Genomic DNA, 20,669 nt, shown 5'->3' on the forward strand with positions numbered 1-20,669 from the left:
AAAAAAAAAAAAAAAAAAATCGTAAACCGACTTGAATTTGTTTAGAACGGTATCGTCCCCCGTTTTTATTACCTTGGCCATTGCAATATGCTCAATGCCATCTATGGTGGATTTGTAACAATAGGCATTGAATGTTCCCCATGTTGTCGGCATTCTTGTCGGAGCTCCAACCCGCTCAATTGATGTCTCCCTCTTTCTCCTGTACCTGCGACACCCTCAATTTTTTTTTTTTTTTTTTTTTTAAACTGTTTTTTTATTTTTTAAAAAAGTAAATATGGAAGATTTAGTTAAAATATTTCTTCTAAAAAAACATTTTAAATGATTTCTATATTCGTTTTAAAAAAAAAAATTACAGTGAATTATGTTTGAAAATAATGTTAAATTTGTTAAATTTACTTTTATGGTAATTAAAATCACATGTTTAAAGAGGGTAAAATAAAAATTAACCTGACTAAGTCTGCAATGGAGATGATTTTGAGATTATGGAGGCGAGCAAAGTCCTGAAGCTTTGGGAGCCTAGCCATGGAGCCATCGTCGTCGACGATCTCGCAAAGAATTCCGACAGGGTTAAATCCGGCGAGCTCGACAAGATCGACGGAGGCTTCAGTGTGACCTGGCCTCTTCAAAACCCCGCCTTCTCTGCATCGGAGGGGAAAGATATGGCCAGGCCGTTTAAAATCCGAAGGTTTCGAGTGTTTTGATGCCAATGCCATCACCGTCGCCGTCCTGTCGCTCGCCGAAACTCCGGTCGTTGTGTCGTTTTTTCCATCCTTTACAAGTTTGTAAGTGAGAAAAAATATGTAAAAACTTCACCGAAGATCAATCTCGAGATAAATCTCCGTTCGAGAATAAGCTGCAAAACGCTCGAGACAAATAAAATGTATTTACCACTGTGATAGTAAAAGCAGTGGAGAGCATCTCTTCATTATGCTTGTCATCCACCATTAATGGTATCTTCAACCTCTCAAGATCTTCCCCTTTCATTCCGACACAGACAATCCCCGTTCCATGTTTTACGATGAACGCCATTGCCTCCGACGTCATCGCCTCCGCCGCCATTATCAAATCTCCTTCGTTTTCTCTATCTTCGTCGTCAATAACCACCACCATCTACATAAAAAAAAACACAAATAAGCCCTCCGTTTGACAACGACAACGACATTAACGACTTCTACCACCTTTCCCAATTTGATATCCTCGATAGCTTCCTCGATAGACGAAAACCCTTTGGTCGGACGGTCGAGATCAGACTCCTCAGCTGAAATTGGATGGCCATCTTCGTCGACGACCATAGAATTAGCATTAACATTGAAAGACGACATGATAACTCCGTCTCTAAGTTGAATTGAGTGATCGGTAGCAAGAAAGAGTTTAGAAGGTTTGAAAACGGAGGGAAATTGAGACGCAGGGCTAAAACCCTTTTTCGTGTAGGGTTTGACATGGTTGATGGTTGCGTAAGCTTGAAGGTCTTTCGATCGTCTGCATGAAAACATGTATCAAATAACTAACGTACGAACGATGAGTTACGAACGAACGAGTCAAATAATTGGACTTACCGAACCGAAATGGGAGTCGTAAGTTGACAAGAAAAGCTTGTGAAAGCCATTGTTAATACTCAAAGTTCTTATTGGAAGCCCAATTATAAAGTTTCAAAAGTTCTCTTATTTATACAGGCACCAAGAATAATTTTTTAAATAAATAATTTCTATTAAATTTTTTTATAATTTTAAGAAATGAATTAAATAATACAAAAATTAAAGTTTTAACTTTGGATTATTATTTTATTAAAAATAAAATTTTTAAAAAAATTGTGAAAATATTATTAGTTTTAATTATATATTTTATAAGAAAAAAATACTCATGGGTGATTAGGAGAGAGAAGGCATGAGTCATACCCCCATGAGAGAGAAAGAAGGCATGAAAGGGAAGAGCTTTTTAAGATTATTTTTTAAAAAAAATTATTTAATTATTTTCAGATTATTAAAACGAAAAATTAAAATAAAAATGATACCATCCCTAGTAGAATCGTAGTTTAAACCTTAAAAATGTTCATTATTTTGATAATTTTATAATTTTACATGAGTTTTGCGTTTAATTATACTCAAGGCCCAATATTTATTTCTGGCCCATAGTTTGGGGCCCAAATATTAGTCATAGAAGGCCCAATATTTATTCTGACCCATGGTTTGGGGCCCAAATGTTAGTATTAGAAGGCCCAATATTTATATCTGCCCATGGTTTGGGGCCCAAATTTTAGTAATAGAAGGCCCAATATTTATAACTGACCCATGGTTTGGGCCCAAATATTAGTACTAGAAGGCCCAATATTTATTTCTGACCCATGGTTTGGGGCCCAAATATAATTAATAGTAATAGAAGGCCCGTTTGTTTAGATGCAATTTTCTTTTAAATATATTTTAAAAAAATGGTTTAAAATTAAAAATGATAATTTCAAAAATTTATAAGATAATATGATTGCTAATGATGATTAGCAAAGTGATTATCGGTAAGAAGGTGTCGATGGACAACAACTAAATCTCGTGCTCGATGGCAGTGGATAATGGAAGTAGTGGTGGGAGTTATGCCATTAGCAAGAGTGGATGGTGGTCGGTAGAGGATTTCAGTGATGGTCGATAATGATTATCGATAGTGGAGAAGTAAAAGTAGTATAAGGGTATTTTAGTAATTTTTCATATATTACGAGAATTTAGAAGAAAAATAGTTGAATTCGAAATGTTATTAGTGGATGTCTTTTTCATTAATCAATTATCGGAAACAATTTCACGCCTTAGACCCTAAACCCTAAACTAAAAAGCTTCTTTTTATTTGTTTGCTTTTAAGTGGACTTTGTGATACAAAACTTTATCTGTTCGTGTTCATATTATAATTTTTCGTGCGTTCGTTCTTAAATTATATTGATCGCACGGGTGAAAATTATAAGATTAATATTAACTGGTTAATACATAATATTTTTCGATCTACGTGTTATTGTAATTCGTTCAATTAATTAACCTTATATTTTTTAATTCTTTGATTTACTTTATATTTTATTTATTTTTTTTAATAAAATAATTTAATTGAATCAAATTTATCTGAATGTTAAAATTGGTTCGAGAGAGAATGTGATTGCAATTTAAATGAAAAATGGTGGACTGTGATTGGAGCTTCGAAGGAATCTTGTCGGAAGGTTGAAAAATTCGAAAACGTTCTTCGATTGAATTCGTGTACAATCAATGGAAGGAACTGAAGCCAATCGTGAAAGAAATCGAGTCCACTTGAGATAAAAACTAAAACGATAAATAAATACCGAAGGAAATCGTATGCCTTTGTAGCTACGAATGAACTGGTTCTAGCAAACCAATTCGACTGGTTCAGTTTGACCAGTGCCATCTGGTTTAGCTGGACCAATTCGACTAAAACTTGACCCATCCCAATTAGATTCTTTTGACTGGTTTGAGCGTATTGAATAAATGTTAAAAAAGTTGAATCGTTACAGTAAAATACTTCATTATCTCTATCGTGATAACGTTCATTTTAGAAATAATTAATTAATGTCATGATTTCAATACATTTATTAAGAGTCCAAGCTACTTTATATTTATATATGATATATTATGGTTTTAGACTTTATTTTAAAATTTTATTTTACCAATAAAGATTATGTTACTATATTAAGTGTTAGTTGCCTGAATTCCAGTGCCAAAGACTTTTGTCCCTTACATAATTTAAATCTAGCATAAGTGGACAAGATTAGTAATAATAATAAATTAATATTGTTTAAATTAAAAATAATAATTATTATTATTTAAATTGATCGGGTCATATAAAAATAAGGTTCAAGTCTATCGGTCTGTTAGGATGTCTCGATTACATCCATCACGATACTTCCACTTGACACCTATCGTAACGATTAACGACCCATTTTGTTGGATCATTCTCTTGAATATTCAAAACTTCTGCCATTTCATCCTCTATGTCGTGGTATTGGAGGCTCTTCGTAAATATATGTTTTTAATATCGTAATAATAATCAATAATTAAATTATAATTATTTTTATTACTATTTATTTTATTCAAAACAATTGGTTAATATTAATAAATAATAATATTTTACTAAAAAAACAAATAACGACTTGCTAAATAAGAGAGATAACAAAAGTTGTAAAATAATTAATGAAAACGTTGAATTTTCATTATTAAATAAGAGAGGAAAAAAATTATAAGGTAATTAATAAATTGAAATTGATTATGTCATAATCATATAACAATTTTGGAATAAGTACCTTGCCAAAAAGAAAAAAAGTGAGAATACGTGGACAAATGAGGTATAGCCACGTGGAAAAGTGCTATGTTTTTACACTGACTTCGTTCAGCTGCGCTGTCTCTGTTTCTCTACCGTCGTTGTCTATCAAACATCTCTCTCCACTTGTTTCTTATGGAAAATTTTGCACTCCGATCTGTCTCCACTATCTCTTCCTTTTCGATCCATTATTCCATTTATTGCATTTTCTTTCAAATTTATTACGATCGATTTCGCTTTTTCAACCACTTTTGAATCTGTTCTTTAATCCGAAGCTGTGTCGACCAAATCCAATGCCAACCAGTGCCTCTCAATCGCCGGATAATCAGCTGTCGCCGCCGAACCCACCTCCCAAACAAGGCGCTAAGCCAATCCCATTTCTGATTTCGGTTGCTATTGGCATCATTGTTCGTTTCGCCGTCCCAAAACCGGCGGGGGTTTCAACAAAAGCGTGGCAGTTGCTCGCCATTTTCTTGTCGACGATTACTGGCCTTGTTTTGAATCCCTTGCCGGTGGGTGCTTGGGCGATTCTTGGCTTAACTGTGACTGTTGTTACTAAAACTTTGACGTTTTCTGCTGCTTTTAATGCCTTTACTAGTGAGGTTATTTGGTTGATTGTGATTTCCTTCTTTTTCGCTCGTGGGTTTGTCAAAACTGGATTGGGGGATCGAATCGCGACATATTTTGTTAAATGGATGGGCAAGAGCACGCTTGGTTTGTCTTATGGGTTAACGATTAGTGAGGCTTTGATAGCTCCTGCTATGCCGAGCACCACCGCCAGGGCTGGTGGTGTGTTCTTGCCCATCATTAAATCCTTGTCGCTCGCTGCTGATAGCAAGCCGAACGACCCTTCTTCTAAAAAGATTGGCGCGTATCTCGTTCAGTCTCAGTTTCAGGTTTGTTGCTCTGTTCTTGACTCTGTTCTTGAATCTGTTATTGAATCTGTTCTTGAATCTGTTATTACTTGGTTGTGGCAGAGTGCTGGTAACTCTAGTGCCCTGTTCTTAACGGCTGCTGCTCAAAATTTGTTGTGTATTAAACTGGCTGAGCAGCTCGGTGTGCAAATATCTAGCCCTTGGCTTACATGGGCTAAGTTTGCTTGTGTCCCTGCCATCATTGGTCTATTGGCAACGCCTGCAATCTTATATAAGCTGTTTCCTCCAGAGACCAAAAACACGCCAGAAGCTCCAGCCATGGCTGCTAGAAAATTGGAGGCTATGGGTCCTGTCACCAAGAATGAATGGTTCATGGTTGGTACTATGCTTGTTGCTGTGTCTTTATGGATTGCTGGGTATGCAGTGTTCTTGTTGCTGTCTTTTTATTGTCGTTTTTAGTTATGAACTGAGCTTGTTTTGATTTACTTTCAGTGAGAAACTTAAAATGGCTAGTGTTGTGGCTGCTATGATTGGTTTGTCTGTGCTTCTTAGTCTTGGTGTTCTTGATTGGGATGATTGTTTGTCTGAGAAGTCGGCTTGGGATACTTTGGCTTGGTTTGGTGTTCTTGTGGGCATGGCGGGACAGTTGACGACGCTCGGTCTTGTCGGTTGGATGTCGAATTCTGTGGCGGATTTGCTGAAGTCTATGTCGCTCAGCTGGCCTGCTGCGTTGGCTATTCTTCAGGTGTTGTATTTCTTTGTTCATTACTTGTTTGCTAGCCAGACTGGTCATGTTGCTGCTTTGTACTCGGCGTTCCTTGCTATGCACTTGGCTGCTAAGGTGCCTGGTGTGTTGGCTGCTTTGGCGTTGGCTTATAACACTAATCTCTTTGGTGCATTGACTCATTATAGCAGTGGCCAAGCTGCTGTTTACTATGGAGGTATGCCCTTTTATTTTTATTTTCCGCTAATCTATACGGTTCTCTTTGAGCTTCTTCTCAAGACTTTAAAACGCATCTTCTAGGGAGAGGTTTCCACACTCTTGTAAAGAATGATGACACTGGTTCCCCTCTCCAACCGACATAAGATCTTGCAATAGGGCTATTCTCATTAGCACTCGTTCCCCTCTATAATCAATATGAAATCTCACAATTCACCTCCTTTCAGGGACACATAACCTTCCGAGCTTAGTGTCCTCGCTAGCACACTGCCTAGTGTCCACCTCCTTTCGGGACTCAACGTCCTCGCTAGCACACCGCCCATTGCAAGGACACTAAGCCTCGAAGTGGGATGAATCGTGAGATCCCACATCGATGGGAGAGGGAATGAGTGCCAGTGAGAACGTTGGGCCTTGAAAGGGGATGGATTGTGAGATCTCACGTTGGTTGGAGAGTAAAACTAGTGTCAGTATTCTTTATAAGGGTGTGGAAACCTCTCGCTAGAATATCTACTAGTGGTGGACTTAGACCGTTACACGAAACATCTTTAAATTCAGACAATGATGTCTTCAATCCTAACATCAACTGATATGTTTGTGTGTCTGTCTGTTCATTGGAACAGGGGGTTTCGTTGAGCTAAGAGATGTATTCAAAGTCGGTTTAGCAATGGCGCTCATAAACGGTACAATCTGGACTGTATTTGGTTGCATTTGGTGGAAGATTCTGGGTCTGTACTGACCATGAAAGTCTTTTTTTTTGCTGCACATGCCCTGGCTTCGGGGCACACAACTGATACTCCAATTTTTATGTACCCAATTTGATTCCATCTCCTCTCGCCCTAAGGGTAGCACTGCCTAGGATTTAGATTAAATTTTGCTACGTCTAACCATTACCATGAATCTAATTCTCTTTTGATGTCACAACCAAACTTTATTCGCAATTATAAGTGAGAGTTAGTTGGGAACGGTTGAAGTGAACGTTGAACTAAAGTTGACTCTTACTCGATCAATTTTGGTTGTGAAAAATTAATTTTTTGGTTCCTTAAAACCGATTGATATTATTTATTTTAGCTCATTACCCATAGTGGTCAATCTCTATTTTAAAACGTAGAAGAGATTTTCAAACTCTTATAAAAAAATGTTTTGTTTCGTTGTACAAGAGAAGGGCGATGATATTTGTGAAATAATTTTTTTTTTCCAATAATTTTCAAATCATCCTATTGTAATAAGTACAAAATTATTTAAACCTAATTTTTATTAAATGTAGTACTCAAACTATTATTTTCTTTAAAATTATAAGAAAATAATTGAATTTAAAAAAGAAAGTAAATGGTAATAAAAAGAAAATTGTTAAATATGATTTTAGTTTTTTAAATTTGGAAAAATATTAAACTTTTTCACTAAAAAATATATAAAGTAGAAAATCTTAAGAATAAAATGGTAATATCCCAACAAATGTATTTTTATTTTAACAAATGAATTTTTAAAGTATTTTTATTTTAACAAACGATTTTTTTTTATTTTTAACAAACCATTATTTTCCGGGAGTTGGGCCGGAAAAGTTCGACCCGGCCCATTAATGTAATCAGTTGGGAGTCGTCCGCCACATCTAAAAAAAAATCCCAAGAGAAGAAAGAGGGATTTTGGCGTTCATTTCTTCTCGTCGCGAAGCCCTAAAAATATATCCGATTTTTTTTATTTCATTGCAGAGAAGAAGAAAGGGTTTCGCAACTTTGATTCAGGTCAGGTCAGTTCATTGCCATATCTTCGCGCTCAATCCTCTTCAATTTTTTTCGTTTTTGGATCTCTACGTTACCACAATTTTTTTTACTGAAATCCTTTATAGTTTATCCACGAAAAACTTCGCCGGATTCCGATTACTGGGTTGAAAGGGGTTAAGTCATGGATTTAGAAATAGCTAAAACCCAGGAGGAGCGGAAGAAGATGGAGCAGCAGTTGGCTTCTCTCAATTCAGTGACCTTCGATACTGATCTTTATGGTGATAATGATAAAGCGGGTTATGTGACCTCCATCCCGGTTAATGAGGATGATGAGAACCTCGAGGCTTTGGACAATGAGGTTGCTCGGAAGTTGGCATCGTATACGGCCCCTAAGTCTCTGTTGAAGGAGATGCCTAGAGGTGGCGAAGAAGATGATGATATGGGGTTTAAGAAGCCGCAGAGGATTATTGATAGAGAGGATGATTATAGGAAACGTAGGTTGAATAGGGTTATATCGCCTGAGCGCCACGATGCGTTTGCTGCCGGTGAAAAGACGCCGGACCCGTCTGTTCGGACTTATGCGGAGGTGATGAGAGAAGAGGCGTTGAAGAGGGAGAGGGAGGAGACGTTAAGAGCTATAGCTAAAAAGAAGGAAGAAGAGGAGGCTGCTAAAGCTTCTGGAGAGAAGCCGAAGGAGTCGGCTGCAGCAGCTGCAGCGCCTCAGAAGAGGAGGAATCGGTGGGATCAATCGCAGGATGATGGTGGAGCAAAAAAAGCCAAGACCTCGGATTGGGATTTGCCTGATACAACACCTGGAAGGTGGGATGCGACACCAGGGCGAGTGGGGGATGCTACTCCTGGTGTGGGGAGAAGGAATAGGTGGGATGAGACTCCAACTCCAGGGAGGTTGGCTGATTTGGATGCAACTCCAGCAGGTGGTGTTACGCCTGGTGCAACTCCCGCTGGAATGACTTGGGATGCAACTCCAAAACTTGCTGGAATGGCTACACCAACTCCAAAAAGGCAGAGATCGCGTTGGGATGAGACCCCCGCAACAATGGGAAGTGCAACTCCAATGGCTGGAGCAACCCCTGCTGCTGCATTTACTCCTGGTGTGACTCCTGTTGGAGGGGTTGAGTTGGCTACCCCAACACCTGGGGCTGTCAATTTGCGTGGCCCAATGACCCCTGAGCAGTACAATTTGATGAGGTGGGAGAGAGATATTGAGGAGAGGAACCGCCCATTGAGTGATGAAGAACTTGATGCCATGTTTCCACAAGAGGGATATAAGATTCTGGACCCTCCTGCTTCCTATGTGCCAATTCGAACACCTGCAAGGAAGTTGCTCGCCACGCCAACTCCAATGGGAACTCCTCTTTATGCCATTCCAGAGGAGAATCGTGGCCAGCAGTTCGACGTTCCAAAGGAAGCACCTGGTGGTTTGCCATTCATGAAGCCTGAGGATTACCAATACTTTGGGGCATTGTTGAATGAGGAAGATGAGGAGGAATTGTCTCCAGAAGAACAGAAAGAAAGGAAGATTATGAAGCTCTTGCTCAAGGTTAAGAATGGAACACCTCCTCAAAGGAAAACGGCTTTACGACAGCTTACTGATAAAGCTCGTGAGTTTGGTGCAGGCCCATTGTTCAACCGCATTCTGCCACTTCTTATGCAGCCTACTCTGGAGGACCAGGAAAGGCATCTTTTGGTTAAAGTTATTGACAGAGTGCTTTATAAATTGGATGAATTGGTTCGTCCATACGTGCACAAAATTCTTGTTGTGATTGAACCATTGTTGATTGATGAGGATTACTATGCACGTGTAGAAGGTAGAGAAATTATTTCCAACCTTAGTAAAGCCGCTGGTTTGGCTACTATGATCGCTGCAATGCGTCCAGATATTGACAACATTGATGAATATGTTAGGAACACCACTGCAAGGGCTTTTAGTGTTGTTGCTTCTGCCCTTGGAATTCCTGCCCTTCTTCCATTTTTGAAAGCTGTGTGTCAAAGTAAAAAATCATGGCAAGCACGTCATACTGGAATTAAGATTGTTCAGCAGATTGCCATTCTCATTGGTTGTGCTGTCCTACCTCATCTTAGGTCTCTTGTAGAAATTATAGAACATGGTCTCAATGACGAAAACCAGAAGGTGAGAACAATTACTGCTTTGTCTCTAGCTGCACTTGCTGAGGCTGCAGCCCCATATGGTATCGAAAGCTTTGACTCGGTATTGAAGCCGCTGTGGAAGGGTATTAGGTCGCACCGTGGTAAGGTGTTGGCTGCATTCCTGAAGGCAATTGGTTTTATTATTCCCTTGATGGATGCACTGTATGCTTGCTACTATACAAAGGAAGTGATGTACATTCTGATTCGTGAGTTCCAATCACCAGATGAAGAAATGAAGAAAATTGTTCTGAAAGTGGTCAAGCAGTGTGTGAGCACTGAGGGAGTAGAGGCCGATTATATCCGTAACGATATTCTCCCGGAGTTTTTTAGGAACTTCTGGGTTCGTAGAATGGCTTTAGATCGAAGGAATTACAAACAACTTGTGGACACAACTGTTGAGATAGCAAATAAAGTAGGTGTTGCTGATATCGTAGGTCGAGTTGTTGAAGATCTCAAGGATGAAAGTGAACCTTATAGAAGAATGGTTATGGAAACGATAGAAAAAGTTGTCGCAAACTTGGGTGCGTCCGATATTGATGCTCGATTAGAAGAGCTGTTGATTGATGGGATTCTTTATGCCTTCCAAGAGCAGACCAGTGATGATGCTAATGTGATGCTTAATGGGTTTGGCGCAGTTGTCAATTCTCTTGGGCAGAGAGTAAAGCCATATCTTCCCCAGATTTGTGGTACCATAAAGTGGCGATTGAATAACAAGAGTGCAAAGGTGAGGCAGCAGGCAGCTGATCTTATTTCAAGGATTGCAGTTGTCATGAAGCAGTGCCAAGAGGAACAACTCATGGGCCATCTTGGAGTCGTCTTGTACGAGTATTTGGGAGAAGAATATCCAGAAGTTCTGGGTTCGATTCTGGGAGCTCTCAAGGCTATTGTGAATGTTATTGGTATGACGAAGATGACGCCTCCGATCAAAGATTTGCTTCCCAGATTAACACCAATTTTGAAGAACAGACATGAGAAAGTGCAAGAGAACTGCATTGATCTTGTTGGTCGTATTGCTGATCGTGGTGCCGAGTTTGTTCCAGCTAGAGAATGGATGAGGATCTGCTTTGAGTTGCTTGAGATGCTCAAAGCTCACAAGAAGGGTATCCGTCGAGCTACGGTTAACACTTTCGGGTATATTGCTAAAGCCATTGGACCACAAGATGTTTTAGCAACTTTGTTGAACAATCTAAAAGTGCAGGAGCGTCAGAATCGTGTTTGCACGACTGTTGCAATTGCAATAGTTGCAGAAACCTGTTCGCCTTTCACAGTTCTGCCTGCTCTAATGAACGAGTATCGTGTGCCTGAGCTTAATGTGCAAAATGGTGTGTTGAAGTCTCTCTCTTTCCTTTTCGAGTATATCGGCGAAATGGGAAAGGATTATATCTATGCAGTGACGCCATTGCTCGAGGATGCTCTTATGGATCGAGACTTGGTACACAGACAAACCGCAGCCTCTGCTGTGAAACACATGGCTCTAGGAGTTGCTGGTTTAGGTTGTGAGGATGCGTTAGTCCACTTGCTGAACTACGTATGGCCGAACATATTTGAAACATCGCCACACGTGATAAACGCCGTTATGGAAGCAATTGAAGGAATGAGGGTGGCATTGGGCGCAGCTGTTGTGCTGAACTACTGCCTGCAGGGGCTTTTCCACCCGGCTCGGAAAGTCCGAGAAGTATACTGGAAAATCTATAACTCACTGTACATTGGTGGTCAGGATACTCTTGTTGCAGCTTATCCAGCATTAGAGGATGGAGACAACAATGTGTACAGCCGACCGGAACTGGTGATGTTCATCTGATGTTCATGTTGTTGAGCGTTTTGGGTTCTTAGCTGTTCTTCCCAGAAGGTTTTGTTTCCATTGCCATGTGATATTAATACAGTTATGAACATCATATCATTTGCTTGTTCCAATGCTGCTTAACTAAAATGGGTTTTTTTTTTTTTTTTTTTTTTTAAATCTTGTATTGTATTTAGATTTAAGTACGAAAATTTAAGTTAATCACTCGATATGTCCATTTAACCTGTGAGGTGATAAAATGAGTCGTGAGCTAAACGGATAGGGATGAAAATTATATTCTTTGTCTCAGTCCGACCCTATTGAATTAACATTTAAACACGATATTTTTGTGTCTCTTTTATCTTGTTAGTAAATAAATATATTATTATTTTTAAATGTCAAATACGAAATTTGAGTTTTTAAAAATTTATCTTATAAGATATTATTTGATTTATTAAGATATTTTATATTTTTATAAAATTATATATGAATAGAACTTTGAAATGAATATTTTTAAAAAAATATATTATATTAAAATTTTTATAAAAATAAATTGAGAATTTTACGATAAAAGTCGGCCTTAAACACTTCCATTTATGACGTAAAAAAGTGAGTAAAGGAAGTGATCCATTTAAAGAAAAAAGGTAAAAGTTTTTAATGTTAAAATAATGATTTTAACTTGGAAAATAAATATAATGAAATTAACTCGGATTTTTATTTTGCACTTATTAATTAAAAAAATAAAAAGGAAAATAGAAAATAGGAGTCGGTTTTAACCCGAAGTTACTGCAACTCACTTAGCGTGGAAGAGGAGAGGGAGATAAACTCAGAAAGACGAAGGGGCGGAGGGACGGAGGAGAATCCATGGAGCACGAAGACTTCGACATGATTGGCTCGGACCTCAACGATACGGCGGTTCGTTTTTCCTTTTCAATCCTTTTTCTCTTTTATTTCGATTCTTATTCATCAGTCCTTGACTACTTTCAGCCTACTATAAACCCTAATTCCTTTCTTTTCTCGTGCTTTGTGCCTTGTAATCGGCTTTCAGGAGTTGGACGACATGACGAAACGGTTGAAAGAGATGGAAAGTGAAGCTGCTGCCCTACGTGAGATGCAGGCCAAGGTCGAGAAGGAGATGAGTTCTCTACAAGGTTGGTTTCTGCTCTTCTTCGCTTTTGTGAGGTTTTTTTTGTGTTTTTGTGAAGCCTGTCCGGTGTGTGCTTATTTAAGATTGTCTTTCATGGATCCTTTTTAGTGAATACTGAATTAGTAAGTCGAGTTTTGGGCTGGAATTGGTATTTCTTTGATCCTGAAGGTCGTCTTTTGATCGGATGCGAACTGAAAATGTTTAGGAAATACCTAATCTTGGAAGAACTAGGTGCATTTGGATTTTGTATTGGAGCGATGCAGTAACTGAGCAACCGGATTTTGGACTATCCGCTATTTAGAGATGATTAGTTTTCATCTTGATCATAGTGGTAGTTTCTAATTAAGAGAAGTTGGCTAGTGTACTGATTTTTGTTCTTTGAAAAAAATACCAACTTTGGGATTGAGATCAGAATCGTAGTCATGTCAATTATGGAGACTTTCTTCTGTGTTGATTATCCAGTACATGTTTTTTTACCTAAATACATACGCTTACTTGAAAAGTTCAAATTTGTCTGTTATCGTCAAATATTTCACCACTTTTTGTTTCGCTAGATCCAGCAAGTTCTGCTGCAAGTCAAGCAAACAGGGAGGAAGTGGATGCACGGTCAGTGTTTGTTGGCAATGTACGTTCTCTTTATCCCTGACTAACATTATTATTTTTTTCATATTAATGCTGTTGTGTCGCTTGCTTTGTCACTCATACTACATGATTAGTTGAATTTTGATTTATGGGTGAAGGGATTCTTTTTGTCCATGTTAAATTCTTGAACAATATCAGCTTTGTTTCTGTTAGAGACTTAGCTCACCTAAAGAGGAAGGCTATACATTTCCATTTAATGACAAACTAACCGATTCTTATATCTTCACAATGTATGACATTGGGGGGCCTCTTTTGGTTTTTTGTATGGGGTGTAGCTAGTTCGTATAGAGGGCTGGATTCCAGTTATTCTTTCTTTCATGAAATCAAGTCATGTGCGGTTAATTTCAATTTGTGATTGGAATGCAGCCATCAATTTATCAACTCTAGTAGCTTACGGAGGGAAACACATGAATGCCATTAATTTAACCCTTCTCTCCATTTTCTTAGTTGTTTCATTGTTTGAAATACTTTAACATTAATTTTTTACACTACCTCATATTATTACAGAATTTGTTAGTTCTAACATTTTAAGTCGTTATGATGGGGAAGCTTAGACTTGTTCTTCTTTTAGAGAAGGTACCTACAGAAAACTATGTTCTTTGTTTAACAATTAAAAGAGTTTTTTGAGATTGGTTTTCTTTGAGTCCGTTTATTTAATTCTTGCACTTCAACTAACTGACCTTCATTCCTTGGGGGTCTGTTCATTCCCAGTAGGGTCATTAAGGTTTATTGAATTTCAGTTAGCCATGAGTTTTTGTTTATTTTGGTACATATCATTCATGTCTTTGGAAGAGGTAGGATGATGCCTTCCATTTTGAGGATGTTGATCCGTTGGTTGCAAGCAGTACTATTTTAGTGATGTTAGGAGGGATCATTGTATTATTATCTATCGCTCTTCCTTTTAAGAGCTTTGAGGCCCATAACTACTTATGTTCCATGGGACATTTTCTTTAGAGATTATTGCTATAAACTCAATTCAGAGAGTTTCTATTTAAGTTTTATAGATGACCCATTCCTGCACTGTGCTTGAAATTTTTAGCATGCTGGTGTTTCTAGCCTCATTTGACTCCTGTGTTTGACTGCAATTACAGGCTAGGCTTACTTCATCAGGTTTTCTGATTACCAATTGCTGAAGTTGGAAATTCTCTGATATGTTATAAACTACCTATCTATATTTTAAAAAAGTGTCTTGTCCTAAAAAAAGGAGTAGATAAAAAAAAAAGGTGATAAATTCCAGGTGTAAAATTTTCAAGAGGGTAGAAGTTCGGTTGAATCCTTTGAAAAGAGAGTGTGGGAAAATGTTGAGATGAGTTAACCAGAAGAAAAGATATACCTAAATGTCTTGTAGTTTGTCGTGCCTTGTTGGCTGATTGGGTGGGCTGGGATTCTGTCAATATAACATGTCTCAAGTTCGAGGCCATGTGGGTAATGTGGAAAGGGGATTGGTAAAAAAAGAAGAGAGCAAACTCACTAGAATAAGGGTATGCTCGACTATGGATAAAGTCAGCAGAAGTTTTACTGGTTTGCTTGATTGAACTGGAATGAGGAGAGGACTCGACAAGTGTTGAAGGGAAGTTATGTGCATTCATAACTAAGGAGGACTAGCTATGGCGCTAAGGTATGTTATTGTCTTGTGTTGAAGCCAGCATTGGTGACTACTGTTCCAGTTTTGTTTAAGTGATTTACAATCTATGGTGAGGGCCTCCAAATATCTCTCATTATGCTGTCTCCCCACCCTTAATCCATCAAGGAAAGGAAAAATGCAAAAGTAGGGAAGCTTTTATGTTTCTATGTCTACTTTTGGGAATTACTCACTTTTTCCTTGTAATTAGCCCACGCAGTCAATTTTAACTTTAAAGCTTTCGAATAGGTTATGAAATTAATACCTTCCTTAGTATGAAATCAGAAAAATGGTAAGTAATTAACCAATACATTGTCATTGTCGTGTGATGAACACACATTCTATTATAATCACGTGTCAAAAAAATTATTAGTCATCCAGGATTTACAAGAACGAATATGAAGGAATTAGAGTTACATGGTGGTTGATTGTCCTCTTGTGAATGGGCGAATTGGAATTATTAGGGGACCTATTGTTATGAATGATTGGAACCCAACTTGGTTCTTTACAGGGTTGATGTGTATAATACGTATTCATTTCAGTGAATATTTGATATTTTTATGTGAAGAAGATAGCTGAGAGATTGTGTAGAACTTGTGACAACAGACTTGCTGCTTATATTTCAATTAATAACTTGCTTTCCTGAAGAAAATTTCTCCATACAGTAATTATTAATATGTGTGCTGTATTTTATTGATTAAAAAATATTAGTGAGATTTACTTTATATTAATATTTATATAAAATAAGTAAACTAATAGAAATTGACTATGCAAGCCCTTTTTTGTTGCTTTTTTCGTGATATGATAAATGTTTTAAGCTTCAATTGGAACAGGTTGACTACTCATGTACCCCAGAAGAAGTACAGCAACATTTCCAGACATGTGGAACTGTAAACAGAATTACTATTCGCACAGATAAGTTTGGGCAGCCGAAGGGTTACGCGTATGTTGAATTCCTTGAGCCCGAAGCTGTTCAAGAGGCTCTTCTTCTGAATGAATCAGAACTACATGGTCGACAGCTGAAGGTGAACTTAATAAATTACTTGATTAGTGGTAGTTTAAGATTCTCCTACTGCACATTGTCGGACAAAACTGAATTTATATGTTGTAGGTAACTGCCAAGAGGACAAACATACCTGGGATGAAGCAGTATCGTCCACGCCGACCCAACTCATTTATGGGTGCTCAATCCAGGAGCCCATATGTTGCTGCTCCTTATTTCTTCGCACCATATGGATATGGGTATGATTATTCAATACAAATTTCCCAAGCTCACCGTGTGAATCTTTAACTCTCTTCCTTGTCATTTAGCATAGTTCTCTACCTGTTGCAGGAAAGTTCCGAGGTTCAGAATGCCAACGCGTTACGGCCCCTACTATTGAATGCTAATTTTGTTTAAGACATTGTTGAATTAGAGATATCACACTTAAATGTCTGCATGCCCTTTTCCTTATTTATTATGATGGAAGTTGATGTTTGGATAAAATCGAAATGGAGTGTGAGCGAGCACGATGCAGGTTCAATCGCTATAACAGAGCTCTACCATGCGCAGCCATTACTATGTAAAGAAAAAGGCTTCTCTGGACTTGCTGCAGGTAAGCTTTTAAGATTTAAGTATTCACCTTGGAATTGTGCATCGAGTTTGAAAATAACGATGCAACGCAATGCATACTAAACAGTTTATATATTTGGTGCTTGCTGCTATTTTTATTTAATTCTGTGTCGAGATTTATCGACTTTTGTTTGCCCCATCTGCTCCGTCAGTTGTGAAGTTCGTTCTTGTTTGAAGAACAATAATCGAGGGATCGAACCGGTGAGTAATCCCCCTAAGTGTCATTTTTCGATTGGTTGCTTTCTCTGAATTAGTTTACTTGAACATAGTTCCAGATTTTAGTATTAGCATTCTTGTTTCTTCATAGATTGTAAGTTCTTATTTGTTTTCTTTATGATTCTATTTCATTTCCTTCCCGCTTATGTAATGTAATAATTTTTTTTATTAAATTATTTATTTTATAAAATAATAATAATAATAAATAAATAAAGCTTGAAGGGTCCCTTTTCCCATCCCTGAGCTTCCCTGGCCTTCATTTAATTTTTGGTTAAGCGTAAAGCCATTCTTGTGTATTTTAGAGGATATCTCAAGATAAAAATAATATTCCTAAATAATTTCTGGAAAAAAAAAATTGAGCTTATTACTTCTACTATAAATGTTTTCTAAATTTTTAATCACTATAGTAATTTATGTTATATAAATAGCAAATATATTTATAATAATTTACGTAATTTGAATTTGGTGTTAACTATCTTTTAAAAAACAGGTTTAAACATATTTTTAAATTTTTTCCATATTTTGTTTTGATTCTAAAAATCTCATTTCTTTTACTAATTGTAATATTTCATGCCTCATTCAAACATCATTTTTTTTTGTTTGATGTTTTAATTGATTTTTAGTTCAAGGATTACTTTTGATAATAATTTTTATATAGTATAGATAATTGTATATTTGAATTAATGTCACCTGGTGCAAGGATTACAATTTCTATGGTTTTTATCCTTTTTTATGTATAAATTAATTAAACATTTGTCAAGTTCTAAAAATAAATTTAAATTCATAAGAACAAAAAAAAAATTAGTTTTTAATTTATATGGTAGACGTTTATTTAATTAAGAAACGTAATTAAAAGGTCTCTTAAATTAGAGACATAATCGAATCGAAAGTTTAGAATAAAGGTGTTTTAAATGCTGTGTGCCCACCAAATTTAAACACAATTATTCCATAACCTCTTTTATCACATATTTAATGTTAGCCTTAAAATTAGATATGTATATATATTCCTTTCTTTTTTCTCCTCTATTCCCATCATTACTTTATTCCCATTACCAAACACCCCGAAATCCTCCCCATTTGGGAAAACAACAAATACAAAAATGCAACCTAATGATTATAGCTTTTTTCCCTTTATTTAATTTTTTTTCTCCTTTTCATTTAAATAAAGTCTACATTATTTATTTATTTATTTATTTATTTCCTTCCTCCTTCCATTTTTATCCCCTCCATTTTCCAAACAGAAATTTACACCTCAGCACCCGAAACGACAGCGTTTTATCCGTCTCCCCAACCATACGGCAAGCAAACCCATTTTCCTGGATTCATTTTTGTCTCTCTGGCCACGTATCTTCCATCAGCCACGTCACACCAGAGTCTTGCACGTAGACGTCTGAGGGTCCCACATCGCCGGAAGAAGAAACTTCCGTCCATTAGCACCGTAGGCATTGAAACTAGCTCCTGTGACCTTGTCGACCAGAACCTGACCCGGATAACCCGGGTACGCTCCGGACCCGAATAGCCCAGTGCAGGCTGATACTGCCTCCAGCGGCGCCGTCGGTGGGCCCTGGAAGTAACCGTCGTTGAAAGGATTTGTCACAGTGCCGGCTAGGACGGTGGCCAAATTGATGATTATCCCGTCGATACCAACGTCACCGTTCGGGGCGATCAACGGCGGCGTCTGAGGGCCATAAATGGGCTGATGAAACGGCCAAGCACAGTACCCAGGGCACTGAGTTTCTGAGTTTCCGACCCACACATAAGTGGTTCGGGCCCTGCTCCGACCCACATGAACCCATCCATGCGTGCCGCACCGACTCCGGCAGAACCCATCAACGGCAACATCCTTCGCCGTTAGCACCACGTTCACCGAATTCAACTGATTCACCTTCCTCACCAATGCCCGAAGATGCAGGTCCTTCAAATACTTCCCCAAAGTGTAATCCTCATCAAGAATCTGCTTCCCGACGACGAGATTCGACGACCCACGCTTGTATTTCTCCGTCGTCTTCCACCAGAGATTCGCCGATGGCGTCGGCGCTTGAGAATAGCTCAAAGATTGAATGAAATCGACAATTACAGAGCGCTGCGAGGGTGTAAATTGGCCGTACCAGATCAAATTGACGGTTATATCCCCTTTCAAAAGAGCCCCCTTGTGGTATTCAAGTACCAGCGGCTGTTGCTCTACCAGCGCCGCGAGTTTCCGACCAAGACCACGGTCGGCGGCGACAGAGAGGGAAAACAGAGTGAAACAGAGAAGGGCAGGATGGAAAATAGAAGCCATGAGTGAGGGCAAAATTGGAACAAGAAAATAGACTTTCGGAATTTGGAGCTTTGTGAGTGTTTGGTTTCGAGTTTAGGGGGGAAAGTAATGGTGCGAGTTATTTATAGGACAAGAATTTTGGATATGAACAAAGGAGACAGCTGTCTGAGTACGACACGTGGACGTGTTGAATTGGTCTGTGAGGTTAGTCCAAAACTTGATTACAGGCTGTGACGGGAAATTTTTCGGTGCGTGAGCCTCACGTGCCTTCCAAATCCCGTTATCGAATCTGACGTGGCGTCAGACGTGGTGGTAATACGACCCCTCCACTTCCCTCTTGTGCTTCAGTAATTCGCCCACGTGCCTTCTTCACTTATTCTTTTTTTCTTTTTTGTTTTTTTTTTCTATATTTCTTGGCTTTTTATTTTTCAAAATGTTTTTGGTATGTTATAAAATAAACTCAACTTCTCTCATAAATTTATAATTTTCTTTTTTTTTTTAATCTAATTTCAAATTTGATGATAAAATTTGTGACTACATGGCATTCGAATTGCAACTTCGAGAAGCATCCTCCAGATCGGACACAAGTCCTCTGGAAGAGGGTATCTGAGAGAGTGAGAGCTCCGTCGTATCCGAACCCTCTCGCACCACAAGATGCTATCAATGAGTTGGGTTGTTTGAGATAGCAGCCTAAATCGAGACGGAAAATTCTATCCAATGCTAAATATGAGCAAGAGACCAATAGTATTGTAAGTAAAAAATGAAAATGACACCGAAAAGAGAGTCAAATAGTGCTTGAAATTATTAGGAGGATGGAAGCGTAAAGTTTATATATATATATATTTTGGAATTATAAACTCGATTTATTTATGTTTAATATAACTTTATTTTCTTAAAATTCAATAAAAAGTATTATTTTTAAATTTAGAAGTGGGAATGGGTAGGTGGGGGAAGGTCCAGAGGCAATAAAAATGGAGGCGCAATGTTTGACCGTTGATTCCACTACACGCCAAAGTGGATGGGCGGCTCCGCTCCCATTCTCCGATAAACAGTAGCTTTCGGGCGACACCACTGTGGGTGGCGGTGCCGACCCACTCAATATTCCCTTCGTACCCTCATTTCTTAGGTGGGATCCCTTTTTATTTATTACTATTATTATTATTATTATTACTCTAATAACTTTTATACTAAATTATAAATTTAGTTATTCGACCTCCAAATTTGTAATTTAACGAGTTTTTGAAATTATGTTAATATATATTTTTCTTTACATTATTTATTAAAAAAACTATAAAATTGTTTGAAATAAATGTCTAATATTCAAATGTTAAAATAAAATATTTAAAAAATTGAATTTTCAAAAAGTTGAAATTTGTCATTTTCGAAAGTT

At 37.8% G+C, this 20,669-nt stretch overlaps 5 protein-coding genes across 6 annotated transcripts in view; 3 read left to right on the plus strand and 2 right to left on the minus strand.

Annotated features, from left to right (window-relative positions):
- The window catches only part of LOC111446902 (bifunctional riboflavin biosynthesis protein RIBA 1, chloroplastic-like), a 2,938-nt gene extending 1,291 nt beyond the window's left edge, over positions 1 to 1,647 (minus strand). The window contains exons 1-5 of the mRNA XM_023085826.1: positions 1,557 to 1,647; positions 1,179 to 1,479; positions 889 to 1,110; positions 448 to 770; positions 73 to 205 (exon numbers count right to left, since the gene is read on the minus strand). Of these exons, the coding sequence (XP_022941594.1) occupies positions 73 to 205; positions 448 to 770; positions 889 to 1,110; positions 1,179 to 1,479; positions 1,557 to 1,606 (1,029 nt within the window). The 5' untranslated portion in view covers positions 1,607 to 1,647. The remainder of the gene's footprint in view (positions 1 to 72; positions 206 to 447; positions 771 to 888; positions 1,111 to 1,178; positions 1,480 to 1,556) is intronic.
- A 2,759-nt stretch (positions 1,648 to 4,406) lies between these two features.
- On the plus strand, positions 4,407 to 7,065 carry LOC111446901 (dicarboxylate transporter 2.1, chloroplastic-like). The gene is given in 5 exon segments (XM_023085825.1): positions 4,407 to 4,494; positions 4,497 to 5,195; positions 5,277 to 5,590; positions 5,667 to 6,115; positions 6,735 to 7,065. Coding segments are annotated over 5 exon segments (1,638 nt in total). The 5' UTR covers positions 4,407 to 4,434; the 3' UTR covers positions 6,851 to 7,065.
- A 672-nt stretch (positions 7,066 to 7,737) lies between these two features.
- Positions 7,738 to 11,945, plus strand: LOC111446900 (splicing factor 3B subunit 1-like). Of its 2 annotated transcripts, none has more exons than XM_023085824.1 (2): positions 7,738 to 7,853; positions 7,958 to 11,945. In XM_023085824.1, exon 2 carries the CDS (start codon positions 8,014 to 8,016, stop codon positions 11,800 to 11,802), a length of 3,789 nt encoding a protein of 1,262 aa, XP_022941592.1. In that variant the 5' UTR covers positions 7,738 to 7,853; positions 7,958 to 8,013; the 3' UTR covers positions 11,803 to 11,945. The 2 variants fall into 2 exon arrangements, with proteins under 2 accessions (XP_022941592.1, XP_022941591.1); XM_023085823.1 differs by having other exon boundaries at positions 7,740 to 7,858.
- A 602-nt stretch (positions 11,946 to 12,547) lies between these two features.
- LOC111447876 (polyadenylate-binding protein 2-like) lies at positions 12,548 to 16,906 on the plus strand. Its single transcript, XM_023087244.1, has 6 exons — positions 12,548 to 12,696; positions 12,830 to 12,932; positions 13,483 to 13,553; positions 16,025 to 16,216; positions 16,303 to 16,433; positions 16,525 to 16,906. Exons 1-6 carry the CDS (start codon positions 12,646 to 12,648, stop codon positions 16,571 to 16,573), a joined length of 597 nt encoding a protein of 198 aa, XP_022943012.1. The 5' UTR covers positions 12,548 to 12,645; the 3' UTR covers positions 16,574 to 16,906.
- Positions 16,907 to 18,046: 1,140 nt separating this feature from the next.
- Positions 18,047 to 19,522, minus strand: LOC111447990 (protein EXORDIUM-like 2). Its single transcript, XM_023087414.1, has one exon. It carries the CDS (start codon positions 19,298 to 19,300, stop codon positions 18,383 to 18,385), a length of 918 nt encoding a protein of 305 aa, XP_022943182.1. The 5' UTR covers positions 19,301 to 19,522; the 3' UTR covers positions 18,047 to 18,382.
- Positions 19,523 to 20,669: the final 1,147 nt, after the last annotated feature.

Source organism: Cucurbita moschata, unplaced genomic scaffold (assembly GCF_002738365.1).
Source record: "Cucurbita moschata cultivar Rifu unplaced genomic scaffold, Cmos_1.0 Cmo_Scf00009, whole genome shotgun sequence".
Lineage (NCBI taxonomy): Eukaryota > Viridiplantae > Streptophyta > Magnoliopsida > Cucurbitales > Cucurbitaceae > Cucurbita > Cucurbita moschata.